We start from the raw sequence: 25,411 nt of genomic DNA, 5'->3' as shown, positions 1-25,411 counted from the left end.
TACAAAGGAGAGTATATTTAGACGTCACATCTTCCTATACGTAATCGAGTGTACTCCCAAAACATTTCTAGGTGTTACATCAAGGTGTAATGCTTAAAAAAACGGCGTGGTAAACGAATATAGGGATAATTGAAGCAAAAGTGCCCTTCATTTTTATCTTTGTCAATTAATATCATACACGAGCTGTCAGGGTTCATTTTAAATATACAAAGTATTTATTTTAGTATTAGTGTAGGTCCATGCAGAAGAAAGGTCAAACATTTGTTTGAGAATCGTATAATCTTTTTGTCTAAAATCGTTCTTTGTCCCGAAGAACGAGAACCATCGGCTGATTATAAAGGCTGTTGCTGTTTTGCAGTTTTTACATGATTCCGAGCTGTATCAGTGATATAACCAAGAGCGTGTCTTTTTTTCCTTCCTCGTTGTAGTGGAATCATACTGTCTGAAGGGGGCAGTAATAGCCCACGCAGCCTTTACACGACTGGAAACAGGAAACAAAAAAGGACGAGAAGAAGAGGGCCGCTAATCCAAGATGGACGAGTCGCACACAAACGCGAAGCCAGCCCCGGAGAACCTGGACGACCCCCCCAACAGCCGCCTGTTCCTGGTTGCCAGTCGTTTCGTCACCGAAGAGGAGCTCCGGGAACGGTTCTCGGCATTTGGTGACATCCAGGACGTTTGGGTCGTCAAGGACAAGCAGACGAAGGAGTCCAAAGGCATTTGCTATGTCAAGTTCGCCAAATCGTCTCAGGCCTGTTTGGCTATGGAGGAAATGCATGGAAAAGTCCTACAGGATGGAAGCAAACCCATCAAGGTGGGAACCGACACCAGCACTCACTTTTTATCCTAACGTGGAGTTTTCACGAAGGTACCCGCAAACGATATGCAACAGGCCAGACATTTAGCGCTTCCGTATGCTAAGAGGCCCGGACAGGAAGTTGACAGGAAGTAAACAAGGATGTATGATAGCTTGGAACACTCCGACTCTCTCAATAAATAGGAAAACTGTAAATCTCTGCCAGTGTTGACATTTTCAAATGATCGCTTGTACAAGAGTTTTCGAAAATCACTCCGTCCCACTGGCGAGCTATTTTTAGACACAAAGGAAGGAATCACCACATTGATGAAAAATGAGTGGTAAATGCCGGTCTTGGTGCAGGTGTTTATCGCCCAGTCGCGCTCGTCATGCAGCCACAGAGACGTGGAGGATGAGGAGCTGACAAGGATCTTTGTGATGATCCCCAAAACCTTCTCGGAGGAAGACCTGAAGAACACTTTTAAGGTACGTGCGGCTGCTTTCGTAGTTGCCACTTGTCGTGTTCCTCATCGAATAAAGAGTCTGTGACCGTCTGTTCTGTTGCCTCAGGAGTACGGCGACATTGAATATTGCGTCATCATCAGGAACAAGCTGACGGGGGAGAGTAAAGGTTTGGGCTACGTCAGGTACTACAAACCTTCCCAAGCCGCCCTGGCGATCGAGAACTGCGACAAAGGTTAGACCGCTAGGTGGCGCTGCGGGCTGGTGTCTTTGACGCTCTTGTCTCCAATCACTCGCAATTGATTTTCTTAGCGTGACAAATGATTTGCGGAGTTGCGGCGTTTCGGAGAACGCGTGTATTGACGTGCGCGCGACCTTGCCGTCAGCTTACAGGGCCATCCTGGCGGAGCCTCGCAACAAGGCCTCGTCCTCCGAAGACTACAACAGCATGGCGGCCAGGAGCGATTACTCGAGCGGCGGCGACTCCTTGAACATGTACCCCTTCAACATGGCGGCGCAGGCCGAGCCTGTCAGCTACCCCATGATGGACTACCGCACCGGCGCCGGCAGCGGTGGCACCGACTTGACCCGCTGCCTGATGGTGTCCACCCGCGCCGGGCTGACCCAGGAGCAGATCTTTGCGCTGTTTGACATCATTCCGGGGATGGAATACTGCGAGCTGCAGCGGGACGCGTACGGCATGAGCAAAGGTGGGTGATGGGGAGCTGGGTCGCATCCTTCCCGCGTCGTCGTTCACGCCCGTGCCGTATCGCGGAAGTCTTTGTGGGCGGGGTTAGTGGAACAAAGCCAAACTACAAGTTGACTGCCCTCATTGCGGAGCGGGCGTTCGGCCACGCCTACAATATGGCAGCAAAGGTCTACTTTTGCCGAGATGAAGCTCCTCATTTCATTTCGACTGAGCTCGATCGGGAATAGCGATCATTCGTCAAAAGCAGGAGTCGCTCAAAAATCGGCAACGTGGTATCTTTTCATTTCTAATGGTGTTTGTTTTTTATTTGGGTGGTGGGGGCGGGGTTGCAGGTCACGCCATGATTCGCTACACCAACCTGGGATCGGCACTTTACGCCAAAGACAAACTGAACGGATTCGAGTACCCGCCAGGAAATAGACTGGTTGTCAATTTTATGGACGACGGAGAAGATCGCAGCAGGTAACGCCCACGCGGAAACATTGTGACTCTACCAAGATGGCCGAGCCCCGCCTCCTCGGAGGGACAACGCATCGACATAATCTCGCGCGTGCGTGTGTGTGTGCAGCTCAGTCGGTAGGATGGCCATGCAGTTTGTGGCCACCCAGATGATGTCATCGGTGTGGAACGGACCGTCCAACAGCCAAGGCATCAAACCGAGCGCTTCTCATCTGGTACCTATCAAGATCTCTTCCAAGCGTGTGCGAAAATGATGCCAAGACGTGTCGAGTTTGACGAGTTTTTTGCCGTCCCCTCTCAGGGATACGCCGGCCCTCCCGTGTCCCGGATCCAGACGGACGTCAGCCTTCCGCCCCTCAAGAAGCTGGCTCCCTCCGACAGCAAGGCCAAGGAGCGCTTGTTTGTGGTCTTCAGCCCCGCCCCCCTTCCCATGGATGTGCTGGAGGACGTTTTCTGGTAAAGACCCACCCAACCCCCCCACATGGCGAATTATCCTTCAATATGAGAGGCCTTGTTCAGACTGCCAGCCAAAATCTTTTTTTCGTCGCCCGAACAGTCACAAAACTGATGAAATCCGATTTTCGCGAGATGGTTTGAAACCACATCGGGGAGGTAGCGGTAGTTTCATTGCATCGCATTTGGACAGGATGCGTCTCAGTTTGAACACGTCCGGACACACTGAGCGTTCTTGGCTCTCCGTGACGTCGCCCCGCGCGGCGCAAGACGCCATGCGCCGGATGAAGACGGCGCCCAACAGTCAAAAATGGAGCGCACCGAAGAAATTGAAAATGGGAGGACCTGGAAAGAGGAGGAAACGCGTTGGCTTATCGTCACAAGGTGGTCATTGCCGGTCCGGTGTTTCGGTATTTCAGGCCCACCCGGTCCCACTGCGTCGAACGCACTTCCGTCACACACAGGTTTTTTGCTACAATGCACATAGCCACACTCTATACGGGTGTTGGTCCCTGCTTGCGGCGTCCCTTTAGCGTCCACTTACACTTCCACCCTTCACTCATTGGCGGACTTCGCAACCAGTCACCTGGATCAGAGGTGTGGCTCAGTCTGAACAGGCCCAGATTCCATTTGGACACCTTTGGACTAAAAACAGTCAGCACTAACAAATCAAAGTACAAGTGGAATCTGATTAGGATCCCTTGCTGAGGGATGGTTCTCATTTTTTTGAGTATTTAGATCAAAGTGGCCCGCTGTTTTGTTTTTTGGGGTAATTTGTATTTTTTATTTATTCATTTTGTAGCCGCTTCGGTTCCCTGATAGAGGTCCACTTGGTACCAGGCAGGAAGGTTGGCTACATGAAGTACGCAGACAAGCAGGTGACGGTCTAGTCTGATGATGAACACAGAAGGGGGGGGGGGGGAAGATTCCAAATGTTTAGCGTGTTTTCTTTTTTTTCTGTTGAGTGCGCGATGGACGCGTTGGCGACGCTACATGGCCACATCGTCAACGGCGTGAAGATGAAGGTGATGCTCGCCGACCCTCCCAGGGAAGAGTCGCACAAAAGGCTTCGCACGTACTAGCGTGCCGCCACCTGCCAGGTAAGGTTTCCACTCCGTTTTTGTCACGACTAATTCCAACATCTTTACTAAACACGAGAGGAACATCCGGGGAGTAGCACGTAGCTTAGCATTGCGAGTGGCCAAACAAAATGGCCGCAGCCGTTTCTCTTCGTGTCCCAGAGGTCAGGAGGGAAACAAGTGAGGCAAAGTACAGTCAAAACCAAACTACTTACTTGGACTTAAAAAGGTCGTTGCAGGAGAACAGGAGGCAATACTGCCACCTGGTGGCGTTTTCTAGATTCCTACCCAAACCTCAACTTGACCAAATTGAACAGAAGCGGACCGCTTTTTCCTTTTTGAATTCACGTGTTTTGGAGTGTTGTGCCTGAGTAACTGTGCAGCTTCTCGTTCCCCAGGCGACTGTTGTCATGACAAAACGACTCCAGACCTGACAGACCCAACGACCCACACGGACGGGAGAACTCTTGACACGACCTTTGACACCTGTCTGACCGTACAGTCTCGGTGACCTTGCCGTGACCTTCCGTGTGAGCTTTTAGAGGTTTAGTCCTCTTATTTTATTCCGTCTTTTTTTTTTATATACATATATATATTTCATAGTCAAGTCTCATTTCAAACTGCTGTTAGAGCTCAATCGGTGGGAAGAATCATCCACACGGCGGCAAAATGCCACATTTCGACGCGCTTACGCGAAACAACGACGACGTTGGCCGTTAGACTCGCGGTAAAGCTTCTACTCGTTCCAATTTTTACCGCGCACGTGGACGTCTGTTCATTTTTGACATTTTACGAGTTGATTTTTGTATGTTCAAATGTGTTCCCACTGTGAGAGCTTTGCAAGTCCAAATAAAAACGGCAGATCAACACGTCACTTTTGCTTCCCCGTGCTTTGCGAAAAAGGGACATTTGCACTCGAGTTAATCTGCGAGGAATGAAATCGACATTTCTATTATTGTGTGGAAGAAGATGAAAGACGAGCTTGATAGGCTTTATCGTCAATGAAATGAGACCATTTGGATGCACAATATCTTTATTCCTGCTCAACGACGTCGGCGAACATAATTTACAATCACATCACTCGCCTCCTGGTTGCGAGGGGCCGCTGAGATCCAAGGCCCCCCCCAGCCTCCCGTTATCGCAACATGAATGAAAAAAAAAAAAAAATAGGAGGTTGGATACATTGTATGCGATCTTCTGTAGAGTTTTGGTACAAGAACAGACTGAATTTCTTAGAACAGAATCACTGCTGTTCAGTTCGTCCATCACGTTTCCCCATCGTGCCGATTTCATTCGTTGCGGGAAGAGAAATCGGAGAGGGGGAGGGGGGCAGTCGTGTGATGATGTGATCGGGCTTTCATTCGAGTCTTTGTGACTTCAAGTCTCCATGCATCCATCCGCGGGTCAGTCCTTGTGGTCGTCTTGGCGTGTCCCCGCTCAGTCGTCCAGCGCCAGCGTGTTGAGCTCCTCGTCCAGCTCCTCCAGATCTTCTCCGGTGAACAAGTTCTCGTCCACGGGGACGTCCCCGTCGCCCTCGTCGTCTTCCTCTCCTCCGGCCTCCCCGCCTCCCTCGGCCCCCGACGGCCCGTTGGCCTCCGAGCCGCCGCACGCTCCGTTTAGCTGTTCTGTTCACCAAGAAAAAAAAAAGGGGGGGGGGGGCCGCTAATTTGGGGCACTCTCGGGGTCAAATTATCACCGTGGCTCGTGTCTTGTGATTTTCTTACCGTTGTCCCGGTCCTTCTTTTGACTCTTACTGGCGGTGAAGCGGTCCACGGCGGCAACGGTGATGCCCGTGTTGTCCACTTCTTGCGGAACGAAGCGGGACAGGTCGATGTCCTGCACCTGCAGGGCGTCGGCCTAAAGCGGCACGCGAGATGAGGGAAGACGTAAGCGAGTCATACGTGGCGTTTGAAGACGCAGACAGAACGTTGATCATCGCCAAACTTAATAGGAGGAATGCGATTGGTGGAATTGAGCTCGAGATGCAACAAGTGAAATTGTCGTCATTTCGCTCTCAATCCCTTAATCGCTCCCATCTCCATTTCGATCTCCATCAAAGCGCCACAATGACCTTTTCTCGATCGTCGTCGCCATCCTCGTCTTCCTTGTCGGCGTATCGCGTGTCGTCGGCTTCGTCGTCGTCGTCGTCCACCAGCTCGGGTCGGAACTCGAACACCTCGCGGCCGCTTACCACCAGCGACTTCCCGGCTTTGAAGTCGGCCTTCTTCTTCTCCATTTCCTCCCTGGCTTTGGCCGCCTGTGAGAGATGCCCGACTTCCTTTAGTTCTCGTCGTCAAGGAATGTCGTCGGGTCACCGCGGCGCCTTCCCACCTTCTCCTGCCTTTTCCTCTTTTTCCACGCCAGGAATGTCTCCAGGGTGATGCGGGTCACGCTGGGACCGAGCGCCGCACGCTGGAAACCAGACGGCAACGTGAGAACTTTGAAAGGCTTCATTTCCGTCAGGCCTAAAATTCATATCGGTGTGTCCGTTCAATCTCGACTGAACAAGTTATGAGTTGCTGATGGTGTAGCGGTCCAGGATCGATTCCCACTCAGTGACGGTTGGGCGGAGGCGTGAACCGGTGCTCAAACCCCGGCGCCGGCCCGGAACGAGCGCCGGAAAGGGCCAACGGTGGCGCATCTCACCTCGCCCTCGATCAGCTCCTCCATGGAGATCTCCTGGTCCTTCTCCTCCTTCTTCTTGTCCTTCTTCAGAACAAAGCCGGGCGGCAGGGCGTGTCGGTACATGCATTCGCCCCCCCCTGCCGGGCACACCCAGAACCAGCCGTACTTGTTGTTCTCGATGGCGTCCAGGAAGAACTTGCACACCTGCGAGTGACAACTTCCTCAGCATCTTTCAAGAAAACGTCGCATCGCCGTGACAAAAGGCTCCAAATCGTACGATCTGAGTTTTGGATTTCTTCTTCTCTGCCTCGCCGTGCTTCTTGTTGACCACCTCCTCCAGCTTCTTCTCGTCCCAGTTGTCCATGGTGTCTGCGCGGCCCGGGAAGCTCAGTTAGCCGGTCGTCACCCCTCTCATTCGACTCCTCTTCCACCGCTCACCTTTCTCCAGCTCCTCGTCCCGCTCGTCCACGTAGACGCTCCTCTTCTCGCACTTCCTCTCCATGGACAAGTCGTGGCTGAACTTGCACTTGTCTCCTTTGGTGCACTGGCCCTGCTTGTAGAAGGCGCACAGCACCGACTTGGGGTCCACACCTGAAAGAGCAGCACGTGAGCCACGTTTGCAAAACGAGCGATGGGGTTCGTTCGCACCCGCGTTTACCTTTGTTGACTTTCTGGGCGGCGACGACGGGCTTGAAGAGCTCGTTGAGTTCATCCAACTCTTTCTTCTTGTCCGTCTTCTTGTTGGCCTTGTCGGCCTCCGCCTGAGCCACCTGCACACGGCAAGAGTTTGGGGCGCGATTGATGCAAATGGTGGTTTATTTCTCACTAACCTGTCGGGCATTTTGTTGTCCGTATTTGACTTGCTGTGTGACGTTCTTGATGAACTTCTGTTGCTTGGCACCTTTCTTGTTCTTCAGGCCAAACGTTTTGTCCTGGAACACAAACGGTCCACCTCAATGGTTAATTACAATCATTGGAAATGAAGACGGGGCAATCTGGATGCGCACATTTTTTTCTATCAACTGCTTTGCTAAGGTATCAGACCAGGACTCAATGCTTCAGCGATTCTCGGTTTAATCATTTGACAGGATTTAAAGGAGGCCCATTTGCATGCGATCTGAAGCTTGTATCCTGAGTAGTAACCAGTAGCTTGTTCACCCGAGTCCGGGAGGTGGCATTTCTCAGCATTTACAACCACCTTTAAGCAGCGATTTACTTTTGTTGTGTTTCTGTAGCCACCCATCAACTTTATTAGTACGAGACAGAAAAATACTCGAGTACGTGGCTCAAATGAGTTCGACCAGACCAACTGGAAAAGAGGACACGCCGCTTCCGAGCCCGGCGTATGTCTTGATTTGAATACGCATTTTGCTGACATTTTATAGACACGTGTCGGGTACTTGACACGTATAATTGTTAGCTATGGCTTCGCGGCCAGTAGGTAGTGGTGACGTTGGCGAGCTAACGTTCAACGGGGACCTCGCAATATCCAGCGAGACAGTTACCTAGCTTAGCTCATTTGGAACTGCACTAATTCGTCGTGTAATTTCAAGTCACAGCCGTAACAACAGAAACGTGACGTCCATTCCGTTTTCCGTGTGAGGATCGCTCGCCTGCTAGCAGGCTCGCAACGACGACCGGCCGCACGCCGACATGCTAACTCGTGAGTCCCCCCCTTTTTTTTACAATGTATACCTCAATGATCTTCTCCTTCTTCTTCTCTTGTGTTTTTTTATTCCCCGCGGCCGGAGCCGGCTTCTTCGGAGGCATGTTGGCTCAACTCGAGGTCTGTTGTTGCGAAAGCCAAGCTTAAAACAATCGTGCAAATATTAGATTTTTTTTTTAGCCTGCTAACTATCGGTTTCGTGTTAGCCACTTGATGCTAACGCGGCACAGCAACGATGTCGCTCCACCCAGACACGTGCTGGTGACGCACTGTAACTCGTTGCACGATGCATGACGGGTAATGTAGTTTATGACGAGTTGGCTACGTACAGCAGTCGTAATCGGACCATATTTTGTCTCACTTTGGCGTTTTACACCGCCGTTCAAAAGTTTGGGGTCCCAATTATTTGTTTGGCGTAAAAAAAATCAAACCATTTGAACAAGGAATATTTTCTCGCCATTATAAAGGCAGTTTCAAACTTCTTACGAAGTCACTTCGTGTTTCTGTCTGTCCAAAGCCGTGGGAGGTCCAGCCCTAAAGCAGTTTCCCGTGTGAGCGCTAGGTGTCAGTGTTGTGCTACGGAGCTGCTTCCCTTGCCTTTCGGCCCTGACGAGTCCACAAAAGAAGCTAATAAACATCGTTTTGATGATGCGGAAGGCAATCACATCCGTAGCTGTCTTTAACAACAAATTCAAGGGCGTTTAGGGACACCATAAAAGTTTCTGTGAATGCAATATGAAGGATAAATGAGCGGAAGCCTCTGCATTTAACATGTCCAGATAAGCCTCAACACACACACACACACACACGCACACACACACACACTTTGTGCTTTATTGCGATTTGAGTTAAATGGCCGTTGGACAGAGCTCCCATCTGTCCCGTGGACAAAAGTCTTTTATTAGCCCCTCTAACACTTTTTATCCGATGCTTCATTCGGACACGGCTGCCATGCGCTTTATTGGCTTTTTGGATGAGATTCCGGGCGTGAACGGCAGCTGCGGTCTGAAACGGCTCCTCGGTAAATAGCAAGCAGGAAGAATAATTGGAAGTGCACGACTATCTGCGCCGCCTCGTAGAAGCGGGGACGTTTACATAGATATAGTTTCATGTCAAAACGTTACTCGTAAGATTATCGATCGCCTCGTTCGTGAAAAACAAAGAGTGCACTAGTAGTCCCTAGTTAGGCAAAACTACCGATGGGCATTTTGGTGCTACAAGTTCCAGGAGGCTACTAGAGCACGCATGTCACATGCCCATGAGCTTTGTCTGGCGGAGTTAATAGTTAATCGTTAATAGTTAATAGTTAATAGTGCAGTACAGACATTTGCCAGTAGGATTTTAGTGCATACTTGTGAAAAAGTGCCACGAGTAATGGAGACATCTTACTCGCGAGACAATCAATCCACAATATGTGATCACGAGGATGCAACTTGTGCCGAGTTGAACTTCACTCGTGTCCGGACGGGCGTGCCAAAGCGCCGCTACGAGTGCAGCCCAAGAGATGACTCGCATTTCGAAAAGAAGGCCGCGGCGCCAAAGCTGAGGCCTCTTTCCACGCGGTGGCGTTTTGAGGTTTGTCGACGTTGCGGCCGCAGGGCCGCGCGGGCAAACCAGCAGGACTTTTCCCGCTTGGGCTGCCCATTTGCCTTGATTTCATTACGTTTGCCTCGGTGTCGCTCATGCGATTTCATCTGGCGCCTTTGACACGCGTGGCCCGGCTCCACGTGCCGCCTGACCGCCCGCCCCGGCTGAGCGGCCCCGCGCGCAACCAAGTGCTCCCTCTGCATTTTACATGAGAGATGGCAAAAAAAAAAAAAATAGGTAATTGATTTGCTGCCCTTTTTTTTGCTTCCCTGTTGTCATGGATTATGTGTCCTGAGAAAGCCCAACAAAGCAAAGTAACAAACAAAAAAAAGCACAGCAGTGACAGTAAGAACGATCTGACACAAACCAGGACACCGAATGCAAGCAAAGTGACACGACAACATCTGGACCGGGCACAAAGGCTTGAGGGAGCTGGTTGGTTCGCACGAGGGACCCGCAGGACAAGAACAGGTGGAAACAAACCCGACGTGGAAGGAGAAAAAAAAACACAATCAAAGAAAAACAGAATCATGACACGTCGTTACACATTTTTACAACATGCGATGCGCCGTTCCGTTCCACATTTGCGAGTGACGGACGGCACTTTTTTTGCGCACATCCTCTCGATTTGTATTCCTTTCTTGTTCTGGCTGAGTGTTGAGGCGGCTGTTTCCCGTTTTCGGGACGGCTGTGAATCCGGTGAGGCGCCTGGCGTATCTCGGCCCGGCGGGCGGGTAAGAGCCCATGCGAGCAATTTCGCAGACCAGCGAGCAGGAGGCCGGCGGATGTGCAAAAGGGAGGGCTGAGCCGCTGTGGGAGCGGTTGCGGCAGAATTCGGTCACGGCCAATCCGAGTGGCTCGTTTTGCCAAAGTGGGGCTCGAGCCCCCCCACCCCCCCCCTCCCCCCCCACCCGCCGACAGTAGATAAGCTAAATGGTGAGCCACAAGTCCAAACGAGGAGGACGGCAGTTGACGGACAACTAAACGTCTGCCCATTAAAAATGTCGACGGCAGTGGCTCGCCGTTCATTATTGATGACGCGGGCGCGCGCCACCAGAGCGCTTCTTGTCCCACGTCGCGCACACTCGCGCGTGCACACTTTGATGCTAGCAAAGCGAGTCCTGACTTTTGGCCAATCACTTTGCGCTTTGGCTTCTGCTCGTGATTAAAACGCGAAAGCTTCCAAAAGTTGCCGTTTTCATTTTTTTTTTTCATTTCTTTTAGACATCTCATTTTACTCCGCCGCTCAAGTTTTCTTTTAATCTATTCGGAAGATGTGAATGTGTGTGTAGCCATGATGTTGAATCATGTGAAACTTGAATAATTTTTGCTTTGAACATCATCACGATGTCATAGATCGAAGGAAAACAAACAACAACAATATCTTTGATATTGTTGATAATCATAATCATAATTTTCCCAGAAACTGTCTCGTCTGGAAAACATTCTCCTAACAAGTCTAGTTTATTTTTTCTTTCAGAGAAAAACGTGCAATATGTGTTATATGTGTGTTAATTTGCCTTCCAGGCAATCAAAAGGCATCAAATCCACTGACCGGTTTTCTAAGAGCGCTCCGTCTACTCGAGGCGGCCGTAGACGCGCCGCCCACAAAAAAAAGCCCCCCAAAAACGATGCGATGGGAAATCTGCAGAAATTCCGAATTGACGGTGCTCCTGTTTCGCGGAACGCTTTGCCGCCATTCGGTCGTGCGAATGGCAACGGTGAAGTGGGGAGGGGGGTGGTGCCCTCTAGTGGAAGAGCGTTTCGTCGTTCTGCCCGTCACTCGACATCGCCGGCAAGGATCGATCGATCCTTCTTAGATGATGATTTTTTTTTTGTGCCCCACCAGCACAAAGCGCACCAAATTGTGCGTTGGGCTTGGAAGCCGAGTGGCCGCAATTAGCCGACCTCGGGAACGCTAAAGATTTAAGGACTTCAACGCCATTTTTTTAGGACTGTGAAATGAAACGCGTAAATCGGCGCCAGCTGTGACTGACGGCCCGGCTGGACTTACTGACTGACTGACTGACTGACCGGCTCCCGGGGGCGGCATTCAACAAAAAAACTCCTTTTAGTTCGTTTGATGCTAACACACAAACACAAACATGCACACGCACACACACAAAGACGGAAAAAAGGACTAGCACACAATTGCAGGGTCCTTAAAATGGTCCTAAAAATACCTTTGCCACTCACCTTCAGAAACTTTGTCACTCTTTTTTTTGGGCTGGTTTACTTGCTGACACACACACACACACACACACACACACACACACACACACACACACACACACACACACACACGCTGGCAGGGAAAAGCTGCACGGCTGGCACTGTGGCTCATGAATTAAAGAGCAGCAGCGGTCCAGGGGGAAGAAATTATTCAGGCAGATCTGCTCTCTGACAGAGGAGGCTGGGATGGGTGAGGGTCGGAGGAGTAGCGGGGGGGGGGGGGGCACTTGTGGGCTGTGAGGTAGTGAGAGGCTGAGGCGGAAACGGAAACCACAAAAAGAATGGAAAAGGTAAAATAGGAAATAAAGGTAATCGTGTGTGTGATTGGGGAATGGCCTTCGACGCGGGGGGGGGGGACGCACGGCAGCGCGCGTGCGTCCCTCCCCAGCGGACGATGCAAACTGGCTGACGCTACATGACAGACTTATAAAGAATGCATGAAAGCAAAGTAGCTTGACTCTCTTCCCATCCGTTGGCCGCTTGATGAGACAGACAATCGCGCCGAGACACCCCCCCCCCCCCTCCACCTTTTGAACCTGTCGCATTGAGGGAACCCCCCCCCCCCTCCCTGCCAAGAGTCAGCGACATAAAATAGCGTTGTACATTCAACACAGAATTTCACAAAAACACAACGGGAAATCACGTTGCAGATTGTGGAATCCGCCCCCCCCCCCCAAAAAATCTCAATTTGGATTGAAAAGTGAAATGAATTTCATCTCATGTGGAGCACTTGGCAGCCAGCGGTGGGACACTGAGACAAACATTCCCACCGATGGCTGATGGAAAAGCTTCAAGTGACCTAAAATGCAAGCGGCAGGAAAGCGCAGACCGCCGGGCCTAAATGTGATGCCGCCCTTTTTCTTTTTGGGGGGGCTTTTTTTAGGATGCGGGGGTCGGGAGGACCTCAAAGTAAACAACTTCCAGACTCTTTTAGCTTCTGTTGCCGTCAGCAAACATCTCATTAGCCTCGGCATTATTCATCAATAACACCCCCTGCCCCCCCCTCCATGACCCCTTAGCGGCGCACATGTACCCCCATTGGGAAGAACGGCAGTGTGTGTGTGTGTGAGACAAGTGCTGACAGTCCAGGCCTGCTACAAGGTCAGCATCTGTGTTGTGTGTGTGTGTGTGTGTGTGTGTGTTTGAGGGGTGGGTTAGACAATATACCACCTGTGCCCCCCCCCTGCCATGCCTGCACCCAGCTAGCAGATGCTCTGAAAGTCAACCACACACACACACACACACACACACACATACACACCCCAAGAGCTCATGCAAGTTATCAAAGTCAGTGAGGTTAGCGGTGGAGTGATAAATATGAAAAATGAAGATGATATGAGCTCCTACTTAAGGGGGGGGGGGCAGGGGGGGGGTGTTGAATGTTCAAATGGGCAACAGCAGGTCTTTTTTTTTTTTTCCTCCCCCATGTTATTTATTTATTTCTCACATTGCGGTCGCGAATCGGCGCGAAGGTCAGAATCACGTCGGGCATGCCGGCAATTGATTGCTTTGAAAAGAGCCTCCGATGGGCCGACATTTAGTCGAGATCGACTTTGACGAAGCTGAAAAAAAAATCGCGTCCATGTGGCCGCTGGTCTCCTCCTTTGTTTCTTCCTGCACAAAGTTGAGGCTAGCAATGACCCCCCCCCCCCCCCCCCCAACCTCCCCCCAGGCGCACCGCCGCCCGCTCCGGATCTCAGCTGTGGCCCCCTGGTGGCCACGTTGCAAAGTTGTTCTTTGAGTATTCCCTTTCAAGCGGGCTCATTCATCAGCATCTTTGTATCATCTCGCGCTGACTTGACCTCGCATCAATTATTCATCCGGGCCAGGAAAAAAAAAAAAAAAGCTCGAAGCTCAGAAGTGGCATAAAAGTTTCAAATTTGGCGTCCTCCCGCCCCCCCTGATGCTGAACACGCACGACTTTAGACTTTCGCTAGCTTTCATCTTGCACCCTCAACTTCTTTTTTCATTTTTACATCATCACACACTCACATTTGTTTGCGCAGAAAGGATTTTTTTCTTTTTTTCTTCATTTTTTTTAAACATTTCCCCGGTGCTTTGCCAAAACCTCTCAAGTGGGTGCGGATAAAACCGGAGGCTCGCTAAATAACACCCGTCGCGGGTTTCTTTGCACGGGCTGTGATTGACAGGTGTCCCTAATGAAGTGTCCACTTCTCCCCCTGCAGAAACCGGACGGCGAAAGCGGCGCACGCGCCGATCGCCCCGCCGTCATCGATTCCTCTCGACTTTTTGGTGCCGCGCACGTTCGCCAGTTAGCCGCGGAGCAGCCGAGCGGCGCGTCAGTTAGCATAATCGATGAGGCGCGCTGACATATTTACAATATTCCAAATGCGCGCTGCTAATTGGCCCCAAGGCCCAATTGTGGCCGTCAATGCCGATGAGTCGTCGTAATCGGGCGAGGCGTCGGGGTTAGCTTAGCGCAGCGCCAGGTGCCTTGACCTTGCGGGCAACAACTGGTTTCGAGTTCCCCGGTTGGCGACGAGTCATCCACCTCGGTGGCCAAGCTCCACCCACACGCAAAAAACGAACTCGACCATCTGGCTGGTCAAAGCGCTTTCGAGTGGGAAGCAAACAAAAACACGTACATTTCCCGATGAGCCTGATCGAGCTACTTCGCTCCAAAATCGCAGACTTGCTGTGCTATTATTTGTGTTTTTTTGTTTTTGTGGGTCTTCTCATGGTAGAGAAGTCTCCCAAATGAAATGGAACGTTTTTTTAAGATAAGTTAAGATAAGAAACCATTTATTAGTCTTGCATTTTAGTGGCTGAAATCAAAAGTGTTGCAAGTGTGGCATACAGTACACGTCGTCGGCTATTTTGTCTGCGTGTGTGCGTCGTGGGGGGGGGGATCTGTTGCGCAGGGACAACTGACGTAAGGAATGAAACACACACACACACACACACACTGGGAGGCAGTACAGTGTGTCCTTCTGCTGACAGTGCGCTTTAATACTTCACTGCCTGCAGTGATTGCCATATGCCATCACACACACACACACACACACACACACACACACACACACACACACACACACACTAACATCCACTCTTACACACACACACACACACACACACACTTGAGACTCGCATCATATGAGGAGTGATCTTGCTTCATGGATGCAATTTTTCAACTCACCTTGTAAACTTTGACCCTCATGAGTCACCCCTCCACCTTGCAGCACACACACACACACACACACACACACACACACGCTGGCGGCCATTGAGAAATCTCCAGCTCCCTCTTTGCAATATTCCGCGCATACGGCGGGCAGAGTGAGGCGTCCAGCGCCAGCGCGTGATGTTTATGGAGCAATTAGCCGAGCAGCGTGAGCGCTTTGCTGTTATTTGTTGCAATCAATTAACAAGGGCGGCCCGCAAGAACGACGGCAACGGCGCTGCGGCACGGCCCGCCGTTCGATGCCGCCGGACGGCGAGCCAGCGGGCCGCTCCCATGCTCTCCTCGCTGTCTTTTTCTAATGGCCGCCATAAGTCAAACGCACACACGCACGCGCAGCCCTTAATGGCCTGTGAAACGAATGGCCCGCGCTGGGCGGCTAAACGCCGGTTGCCATGGCGATAGGGTCAATCGATCACAGCGTATTGATTGGCCATCGATAGGATCCAGACTGCAGCCAGCTGCACCTGGGCCACCACGATGAAAGAAGACCTCGCGTATCTTTCCGGCCCCTTGGTGGTGGGTCTGAGACGGTGGAACCAGGACTGGCTGAAGCTGTCGGTTGACCTGGCACAGGATCGCCGCGCTTGGGCCGCCATGATCAGGGATGTCGTGCGCGCCAAGGAAGAAGCCGGTTCAACCCGCCCAGGGTGAAGGCCGTTGCATACATACATACATACATACAGCTGCAGGAATAGGCAACGAGGGCGGTTAGTTTGTGCGCATGCGCGTGTCTTTTCCAGCATTTCTGTCGATCGAAGAGATTCCACCGCAGTGTTTTATGCGCCATCTCGTCTCAACCAACGCCAACCGTGATCGGACGTCACGCGGACAACACCCGTGCACTCACGTGCTTTAATTGACGACCCCCTGACCCCCCCCCCCTCAAAAAGTGCAATGGCGCAAGGGAGCACTTTATTGCGATCTAACGAGCGGCCTCGGTTGTGTAACGACACTTCTTCCTCCGCGCGCGCGCAAAAGTGCTGCGGTTTGAGTGGCCGCGCTTTTACAAGGCGGAGGTGCGCGCGAATCGCGGCGGTGACATTTGCGCCGCATCTCGAAAAGACACACGAGCGCATTAGCGGGAGGCGGCGGTCGCCACGGTAACCAAACACGCGTGCGCGCGTGCGCGCGCGCGCGCGGCTTCGTTCTCACGCTTTCCGCGAAAGCCTCCGCCGCTTACGAACAGCGCCGACACGTCCCGCAAGATTGCGGGCGGCCGGGCGACAAAGTGACCCCCCCCCCCCCAGCGCCACCCCTGTCCACTGAGCCTTAGCGGTAGTTTGAGGCCTTAACGTGGCGCACGAGCACATCGCGACAAACGGAGGACTCGTCTCACCATAATAATCATAAATAATGCATGGAGTCGGCTTGTTGGAAATTTCCCAAGGGGTCAATAAAGCATCTTTCCCTGCCAAGATTGCCTTGAACGCTCCGAGCTCAGCTTTCAAACAACCCGCACAGTTTTGCCGGCTTCTGCGCAAAAATGGCAAAAGGCCGATTTTCGGTGGAGCAACAATCGAATAGCGCGGCGGTCGACGACGTCTCGTCCCGAACGAACAACGTCTCGGCAAGGCCCTCCCCACTTTGATGAGAGCGAGTTGACCCTTGACGGCGGGCAATCCGTCGGTCAAGCGGCAGGAATGAGCTTCTAAGTCTGGCTTGTGATGCCGGCGTGCCTCGGGGTGGGTGGGTGGGTGGGGGGGGAGGCCCCGGCCATCGATCGGCACCTTCTGCTCGCGCCGTCAGCACAACTGCGCGCATGCTGGCATCACTCCGTGTCCCGCTGCAGACCTGCTGCGAATTTTTGCACCCCCCCCCCTCCACTCTCCCCCCCCCCCCCCCACCAGTCCTGACAGCGGCCGTGCAACACGCAGCGACTTCTTCTTTCTCATGTGATTGTTTCTTTCAAGACTGGAAATGGTGGAATCGCTGATAATTACCCCCCCCCAAAAAAAACCCCCCATAATATTAATATATATACATGATATATATATGATATAAAAATCATCATAGAATTTGCAAGATGATGCAAGCCTCCTCGTTGGCCATCTTCAAAGCCCTCCTCACTTGTATTCTTTGGCGTTGGACTCAGCATGAGTTTGATTTGTTCTTGATTTTACTGTTTGGTGCTTTCTACCGTCATTATTACCGATTCGTCTTACTGTTTATTGTATATGTTAAATCGCTCCATGTACAGCACTTTGGATGCAGCGATGGCTGTTTGAAAGTGCTCCAGAAATACTCTTGACTTGACTTGACTTGACTCTGGATGGGTGATGCCTTATTCCAAGGTAGCGAGTACTTACGAAGGATGCCGATACCAGCCGCCGATACCCGAGGCCCCAAAAATCGCAGGGCAAATTTTTGGTGTCATTTTCAACAACGCTCCTACATTTGTCTTTTCTCTCTTTAAAGCACATATGGATCAAAATGTGCACGCGTGTGTGCGCGCGCATCACCCCTTGTTCACGAAGAGCCCCCCCCCCTTCAAATTTTCAATGGATGGCGTAAATGCCGTGTGACTGTCTGAACATAAGAGGAGGCGACGCGTACAAATCACACGCGCTCGCCGAGGCAGCTGTAGTAGTCAGCTGGGACGCTCGGTTGAACGACTCTCGTTTGGCTGGAATGGCCCGTGCGTACGTACGTGCGTGCGGGTGTGTGTGCGGGTGTGTGTGTGTGTGTGTGTGTGGGCGGCCGCGCACGCACACGCTGACGTCCCCTGCGAGAGAGAGAGGAAGTAAATATTAAGAGAGGAGCGCGATGAGGAACCCTGAGGCCTGTGTGAATTGTGAATGGTTTCAGTGGGAGAAATCATCTTAGCAATGTCGGGACGGGGGCGTGCAAAGGGGGGGGCTGTTGCTATGGCAGCGTTTGGCTGCCAGATGAAGCAAATGACCGCCGCGCACAAGACGAGAAAAGTTGCCGGCAGCGCCAACTGTCGTGTTTCGGTTTGTGACCAACAGGTGGCACTGTGGGGGGTTTTCCCCTGCAGCTGCACACCTGTTGGTCGTTAGCTAATTAGTAGTTGTATAAAAGGACTCCCAGCCCGACGGGTCATTGTCTGCTCTTTGCTATCGTCGTGTTCCTTTGTTTGCTTCAGTTGCTATTTTTGTTTGCTACTTTGGACGATGATTGTTTGTGGATTTTGTTTTCTCCGTGTTTTATTAATACACTTCTTCAAGTATACCAACCTCCTCCCTCCTGCCTGCTTTTTAGGGTCCACCACCACCACCTTGCTACGTGACACCACCTGAAGATCTTCAAAAGAGGAAAATGTCCGTTCACCTCTTCTAGTTTTGGAAAAAGCGTGCAGTCTACTGGACGTAGAAAGCGAAAAAAAAAGATCATCGGGTGGCAGTGTTTTTCCAGTCACAAGCCACGACTGGGGTTGCACACATTGGCTATCAGAGGGCAGTAACATACAAACGGCACACACATCAAGAAGAAGAAGAAGCAGAAGAGTTTAACGAGTGCTCAGTCAACCGCAAATGCAGGTAAGTGTTGTTCCATTGTTTGTGTTCCAATGTCTGCTTCTCAGGTTTTGCGTAGCCACACGGATGCTATACTTTAGCCCGTCTATAGTGATTTGCATTTTCCGTTAGCATGAAGCTAGCAGATGTTTCCGAGTCACGCCGTTTAGGTGATTATGCAGCTGACAAGCTACCGCTTGATGTCAAGCCACTTGAGTTGACTTTGTTGTCGGCTGGGTGTTTTTTTTTTTTTTTTTTTCCGCCGGCTGTCGCAGGGTCGCGCCAAAGTTGCAAAGCCGATGGCGCCACAAAGTATCCGCACGCAAAACTTTCCGCTTCTTCTTCTCCGTCGCCAAGCGTGGGAAGGATGCGAAATGATTCAGCGAGCCGCTCCCGAGTCATCGCTCGTCGCCGACCGCACGCGGGAAATGGTGGCGGACATCGCCATGGCAACCCAGTCACTCCAGCCAGGCTTGACTTTGTCACACGAAACGCAGAAAGGGCCAATTGAAAACGGACGCGCTGGCGTCTCCGACCGATCCTCGCCCCCCCGCCCCCACCTCCCAAGCCATCTCGACCCACCCAATAAAACAAAACATCCACAACGTGGGGCGTCGGTGCAATGGAACGAATGAACGGTTTGTGCGTTCAGTGGGCGTTGTGCTGATCCTCCTGCCGCCAGGGGGCAGTAGAACACATCCATGGACATGGAGTACTACGGGTTGATGCACGATTGGCAAAATTTTACTTTACATAAAATCTTTCCTCGAGCGACGGGCGCGTTTCTTGGTACGCCGAGACGTCATAAAATGCCGTTTGCTTGTTTCGCTTGGCCCGTCGTTTCACGCGCATTCGCCGCAATGGCAAAATCCACGCCTTGAAAATAATGCTGCAAAGCTCAGGTCAGTGTTGTGTTTTTTTTTATTTTATTTATTTATTTTTTTTATAAAAGCACTTCTTCGTAAGTGAAGGACGAAATGATTTGGTGGTTGTTTTTCTTTCAATTGCACTTTGAGTGACTTGGTTAGTTTTCTTGATCATTGGCAACCTCGACTGTCACGTGACAGCCAAAGTCCAAAGAGGCCGTTTGCGGCCTTACTCCAAACACGGCAAATATTGCGGCACGCTGCACCAAAAAACGCTTGTGGCTCCAAATTGCAGTCGAGTGGCAGTTTTCTCCTCCGGCTTAGATCTCGCGGGGGTTTGGGGGGGGGGCGACAAAGTCAAGTTGAACAGCGAGTTTCTCACCGCAGGGGCGCCCGCGCTGCGTTTTGACCTGGCTTGGCCACACGCGCCACTCAAGCTCCCGCGCACGCGCACGCTCGTCCACAGCGTTCAGCGTCTGATTGCTCTTATTTGCTGCGCCGGGGCAGCGACGCGCAGTGCAATTTTCAACCTGCCCGCGTGTGTCTGACGAGTCGGGAGGAAGCCGACGAGCGGAGACGAGCGAGGCAATTTGGAGGAAGGACGAGAAAGTGTGGAAGCGTGTGTGGGTGTGCGTGCGTGCGTGCGTGCGCGCGCAGGCGCTTCAAGTAGCAATTTGGAGTAAGTGCGCTCGCTCGCGCGCGCGCGCGTGGACACTCCAGCAGCTTTTCCGTCGGCGACTTTGATGTGTGACCCACTTTGGCTGTTGCCGACTCCAAAGCTCTTTATTTTGCAAGCGCGCGTGTCAATTTGGCCGACAGGTTTTGCCGCCGAGTCTGTCGGACCTTCAGCATCCGCCGGGGGGGTTTCGTCGACTGCCTCTTGCTCGTTTCTTCCCGGTGGTCCTCGTCGCGGCGGTGGTCTTCGTCCGTCCGTCACGCCGAATCGTCTGGGCTCATTTGCTTCCTCCCGTCTGCCGCATGCCGCCAAGCGGCTCCGCTGGCCACTTAGTGGGGGGCTTCCCGGCTGGCTCCCCACAAAGCATGTGCCTTTGTGGGGGGGGGGGTAACTCTCCTCATTTGGAATGTTGTGAGGACATGGCAGCAATTTTTAAGTCCTTGTCCATCAGTTTGTTGTCCTCCATGCGTTTCTTCAGCCCCCCCCCGAAAGAAACTGGAATGATAATGTGCTTTGCCGCAAAAATGACTTTTTCCACGCCCCCCCTATTCCTTGTCCTTCTTTCCATCTTGCCTGACTTGTGTCCTTCCTCCCTTCCTTGCCCCCCCCCACGTCACTACATTTCTTGCCATTTGCCTCCCAGTCGCCTTTCTTTTGCTTCCTTAAGTAAGTTAATTTTCATGTTTGTCCCCCCCCCCCCTCGCCTGTCTGCGAGCAGCAAGAGAAACGAAGTCCCTCAAGAGCCCGCGTCGTCTTCTCATGGTTGCTTTTTTTAATTTTCTGCTCCTTTGCGCTCGTCATTTTTCACTTTGTTGCCCCCCCCCCCGCCCTCGCGCGACATCTTCGTTTGCCGCTCGCTTCCCGCGTCTCTTTTCGTGTCGTTACTGGAGGCGAGGCGTTCGCTTGTTACAAACACGACCGCGTTTGTCTTGTTGGACTCAAAGCCAGAAACCCAAATTTGAAATCGGGACACTTGTTCAAGTTCTGATTTTCTAATCGGCCTTCCTGTGATGATTTTTTTTTTTTCTTTTGCTGGACGTTTTCAAGGCCAAACTCTTTTGTTCCTCATCTTCTTGCCACAGCTCGGAAAAAAAAAAAACGAAATGACGACAGCGAAAAAGTCCCCCGGGTAAGCAAACAAATGAGAAATTTTGCCGGGGTGGATTTCAAACCTCCTGACTTGAATGTCACCACCGTTGCTTTCTCGCACCTCTGAAAGGTCACCGCAGCCAAACGGCCGCCGAGCATTGATTGACGCGCGGCGAGCCTCCCGCGGGCACACCAATCAAACACCCGATTGGCTCCCCGACTCGTGCGAGGGGGCAAACCAAAACCAAGCCGATCCGCTTGTGCTTGAGGTCACGCGGCGTAGCCCCGAGAGCCTCTGCGGGTCTTCGAGGCTCCTCTTAGGGTCAAGGGTCATCGGCTCATTTGAAGCCCCGGAAACGTGAGGCCGAGGACCTGACCAAAAGTCTTGATTCTTGCTTCTTTCGGCAAATTCGAGTGCGCCGACATTTGCCAGGAAAACACGTTAGCTCCATTTCGCTTTGGCTGGGGGGGTCGTTTTATTTTATTTTTTTTTGGTCTTGTAAAAGTAAACAAGACACTTTGCCATCAAATCTACTGCTTTATTTTTCCATTTCCATCTTTGCTTTTCTAAGACAAGCGTGTCAAGTATGTTTGTTTTTTTTTTTTTATTATTATTATTTTTTAAAGGAACAGAAGAAGAAAAGACGTCATTGGGATGCTAAAAGTCATCGTCGTGAGTAGCATCAGCACAGAATAGAAAAAAAAAAGGCCTCATTCAACTGAGGCTCTGGGCTACAAAAATACATCCAAGTCGACAACATGTGTTGCAAAGTCTCTCTGCATCACCACGGTCACGGGGGGGGGGGGGTGCTTCAGGCCCTCCCCCCCAAAGGATTTGCCCAAACGTCTTTCTTCATCTCCGCTTTTTCAAATCGACCTTTCAAAACACACCCGGTGCATTCTTTTTCATTGATTTCATTCCTTGTGTTCATTTCTTCATTGCGCATCGTCAGATCAACAATATGAGCAAAAAAAAAAAATTTACATTGACAACTTATTTTCAAAACAATGAAAGAAGAGCTTTGTGAATTTCTTCTAAATAAGTAGCACATGGACACAAATAATCATCCAAGCACACAGCCATGAAAAAAAAATTGGCTAACCCGCGACAAATAAATTCAGGTGAAATGATGGATGCACCGGAAAATCAACATGAATTCTTCCATTATTAAAGTAAACTTTTTTTTGAAAATAATAATCTCATCTTTAAGTGACCAGGGCCATCTGTCCATTTAAAACAAAATGTAATACAGGCAGAAAATGGATATTAAAAAAAAAAGAAAATGGCTGATTGGCCAATAAATCAATACAATGTCCACTTGAGGTCTCTGAAGCGACCATGTCAACGCGCGACGCGGCACAAGGAGGAGAACAACAACGCGGGAAGTGGCGGCTCTCCATCCGCCTCCTCAGCACCAAAGTCGAGCGCAAATGGAAATGAGGACGTGACGCCGGTGCAGCCGCGACAGAAGCCGCCATGACGACTGCGCCGCGCAAAAGGTCACCAAAGGCGTTTGAATCAAGCGCATCGTTTGACTCCGGTTGGTGCGTGCGTGCGTGTCGCCACGGAAACCAAATCGACCCCACTCCAAATTCATACACTGTTTTTGTTTCCCGACGAAGCGATTCAATGGCAAAAGTCCTCAACTGGAGGCCACGCGCTGGGTGGAGGATTTGCTTTCCAGCCCCTAAACGATCAACCAATGAATTAGCGGCGGACGGCAAGAAATCAGGACTTGTGGTACCTCGGTTTTTTGTTGGAGCTTGTTGAGCCGTTTTGTCAAAAATGTTTTGAGCAGATCCCCGGAGATGGCGGCGTTGCATGGCTTTGGATTTGAGATCAGCACCGCTTTAGTGTTGAAGATCAAGAGTGGGTCACTTGTTGGGGACGTTTGGGGGTACGTTTGGGGAGTCTGGAGCCAATTCATTGGATTTGTATTGTTTCCAAAAGGGAAACGCTGCTTTGATTTTCAGACAATTAGCTTTGTGGGGACCCATGGGAGGAGAAGTGTGTGTGTTCCCCAAAGGCATTCTGTCCGTTTTTCGCTTCCCGAAACGGCAGCTAGAACAACACCTGTAAGGGCAAGGCCGGCGGGTGGGGGGGCGCCAGCAGGGCCGCGTGGTGCTGACTCAGCAGGGGGTGAAACTCCGTCGCCAGGGCATACGGGGCATCCAGGACATGGATAGCCGCCGAGGGAAAGAAAGATGGCGGCGCGGGATTTAGAGCCACGGGGTGGGGGGCGAAAGCCGGCAGCAAGTGCCGGTAAGACGGGAGCGGGAGGGGCGGGGCCACCACGGAGAGATGGTGCTGGATGATGCCGCGACGGAAGGAGAAGGACGAGGGCGGAGGCAGGAGGAGAGGAGCCCCCAGCGGGAGGCGGCCTGGGGGGAGGCCCAGGGAGAAACGGGGCCTCTTCCCCGGGGAGGCGGGTTCCGCCGAGCCGCCCCGCCGACGTTTCCCGCCCGCGTGCTCCTCGTTCGCCGAGCACGCGGCCCACGTCTTGTCCTTCCCGCGATGCGGAACGCCGTCACTCGGAGGCGGTTCGGGGTCTGAAACGGGGTCGTCCGCGTCAATGAGTTCAGCGTGGGGAGAGTCCACTCTTTGGATGCGTGGATGACATCGACGGCAGCCGTGAGGCGCCACCTGAGCGGGACAAAAGCGCTCCGTCACGACATCGAGGCGGTATGGCGGCCTTGTTTCGTGAGCATCGGGCGACGAGTGGCACGGACCGGTCGCCTCGCTGCCGTGTCCATGTTCGATGACGTCCTCGGCCGGCGCGTCTACAACTTTGCTGTCGACAGAATGGACGACGCTGCCGTTGGCATCCTGACACACTTTGACCGTACCGTCGGGCAAGAAGTGGCTCGGACTTGTCCCTTCGCTGCCGTGTTGGATGCCGTGGTCCTCACGAGCGGCGTCTTCGGAAGGCGTGTCGACGACCGCGGCGTCGTGGGCGATGTCCTGACGTGCGGAATCTGTCCCGTCGGGCGAGAAGTGGCTTGGACGCGTCCCCTCGCTGACGTGGTCGTCACGAGCGGCATCTTTGGAAGGCGTGTTGACGACCGCGGCGTCGAGGGCGTTGTCCCGACGTGCGGAATCTGTCCCGTCAGGCGAGAAGTGGCTCGGACACGCCCGCTCGCTGCTGTGTTGGACGCCGTGGTCATCACGAGCGGAGTCTTCATAAGGCGTGTCGACGACCGCGGCGTCGAGGGCGTTGTCCCGATGTGCGGAATCCGTCCCGTCGGGCGAGAAGTGGCTCGGACGCGTCCCCTCGCTGCTCCCTTCGCTCATTTCTGTCGAGTCCAAAGTTCTCCCCGAAGCGCTTCGTCTCGGTCCCGCTTTGCGTTTCTTTGCGCTTTGCGGACGCTCCGTCCACTTCCTCTTGCGGCAACCCGTCACTTGCCGCCAAAGATCCCGGCAGGCGAGCGCCGCGCTGGGGACGCCGGGCGTGCTTTCTTGCTTTTGCGCGTCGCAGGAGCCAATCGGTCCCGCGTCTCGGCGGGGGGGCGAGGCAACGCTCATTGCGGGCTGGCATGCGCTCGCCTCCCGAGCTTTTATCTCCGTCGGCTTCCCGCGGCCGTCATCTTGCGGGCCGCGATCGCGTCCGTCTCCGTGTTTGCGGCCGGGCTCCGCGTCCGTGCCGGCGGGGGAGGCGGTAATTTCGGGACAGCGCGGCGTCCGGGGAACGGGGCTAATGGCGCCCCCGCAGAGGAGCTTTGTGAGCCCGAGACCCCGCCCGGAAGATGATTGCGGGCCGGCGCCCGCGTTGGCCCGTTCGGAGCGATTACGGCGCTTTGCGGGAAGGCGACATAATGGCGCGTCGTTCCGGACGATGTGTTCCTCGTCCTCGGGCCGCCGCCTTTTTTGGCGTGCCGCCAGCCGACTTAATCGTCGCCTCTCGTCTGTTTCCATCCTGGCCATTTTGTCGAGAGCGCTTCTTATCCCGCTGGCCCTTTGCCCTTTCCCGCTGGTCTCCTCTGCGCTTTTCCTTCTCCCCCGCTTCCTCTTCCTCTTCCTCTTCCTCCTCCTCCTCCCA

General features: G+C 52.5%; 2 protein-coding genes across 3 annotated transcripts; one reads left to right on the top strand and one right to left on the bottom strand.

Moving 5' to 3' along the window:
• The first annotated feature begins 487 nt into the window (after window positions 1–487).
• On the top strand, window positions 488–4,832 carry LOC127610612 (RNA-binding protein 45-like). Of its 2 annotated transcripts, none has more exons than XR_007964974.1 (10): window positions 488–814; window positions 1,160–1,282; window positions 1,367–1,493; window positions 1,645–1,968; window positions 2,300–2,429; window positions 2,536–2,641; window positions 2,728–2,882; window positions 3,073–3,263; window positions 3,682–3,757; window positions 3,845–3,979. XR_007964974.1 is itself a non-coding variant. In XM_052080948.1 (10 exons), exons 1-9 carry the CDS (start codon window positions 533–535, stop codon window positions 3,959–3,961), a joined length of 1,440 nt encoding a protein of 479 aa, XP_051936908.1. In that variant the 5' UTR covers window positions 489–532; the 3' UTR covers window positions 3,962–3,979; window positions 4,357–4,832. The 2 variants fall into 2 exon arrangements, 1 of the variants encoding a protein (XP_051936908.1); XM_052080948.1 differs by lacking the exon at window positions 3,073–3,263 and adding an exon at window positions 4,357–4,832 and having other exon boundaries at window positions 489–814.
• A 141-nt stretch (window positions 4,833–4,973) lies between these two features.
• Window positions 4,974–8,509, bottom strand: LOC127610615 (zinc finger CCCH domain-containing protein 15-like). The gene is made up of 10 exons (XM_052080952.1): window positions 8,279–8,509; window positions 7,414–7,515; window positions 7,242–7,353; window positions 7,022–7,174; window positions 6,861–6,952; window positions 6,605–6,787; window positions 6,290–6,370; window positions 6,030–6,215; window positions 5,683–5,815; window positions 4,974–5,583 (listed from the first exon to the last, which is right to left on the bottom strand). Exons 1-10 carry the CDS (start codon window positions 8,351–8,353, stop codon window positions 5,396–5,398), a joined length of 1,305 nt encoding a protein of 434 aa, XP_051936912.1. The 5' UTR covers window positions 8,354–8,509; the 3' UTR covers window positions 4,974–5,395.
• Window positions 8,510–25,411: the final 16,902 nt, after the last annotated feature.

This window comes from Hippocampus zosterae, chromosome 11 (genome assembly GCF_025434085.1).
Source record: "Hippocampus zosterae strain Florida chromosome 11, ASM2543408v3, whole genome shotgun sequence".
In the NCBI taxonomy this organism is placed as follows: domain Eukaryota; kingdom Metazoa; phylum Chordata; class Actinopteri; order Syngnathiformes; family Syngnathidae; genus Hippocampus; species Hippocampus zosterae.
Note: the sequence above shows the minus strand (reverse complement) of the source record. Positions and strands in the feature narration are given on the sequence as shown.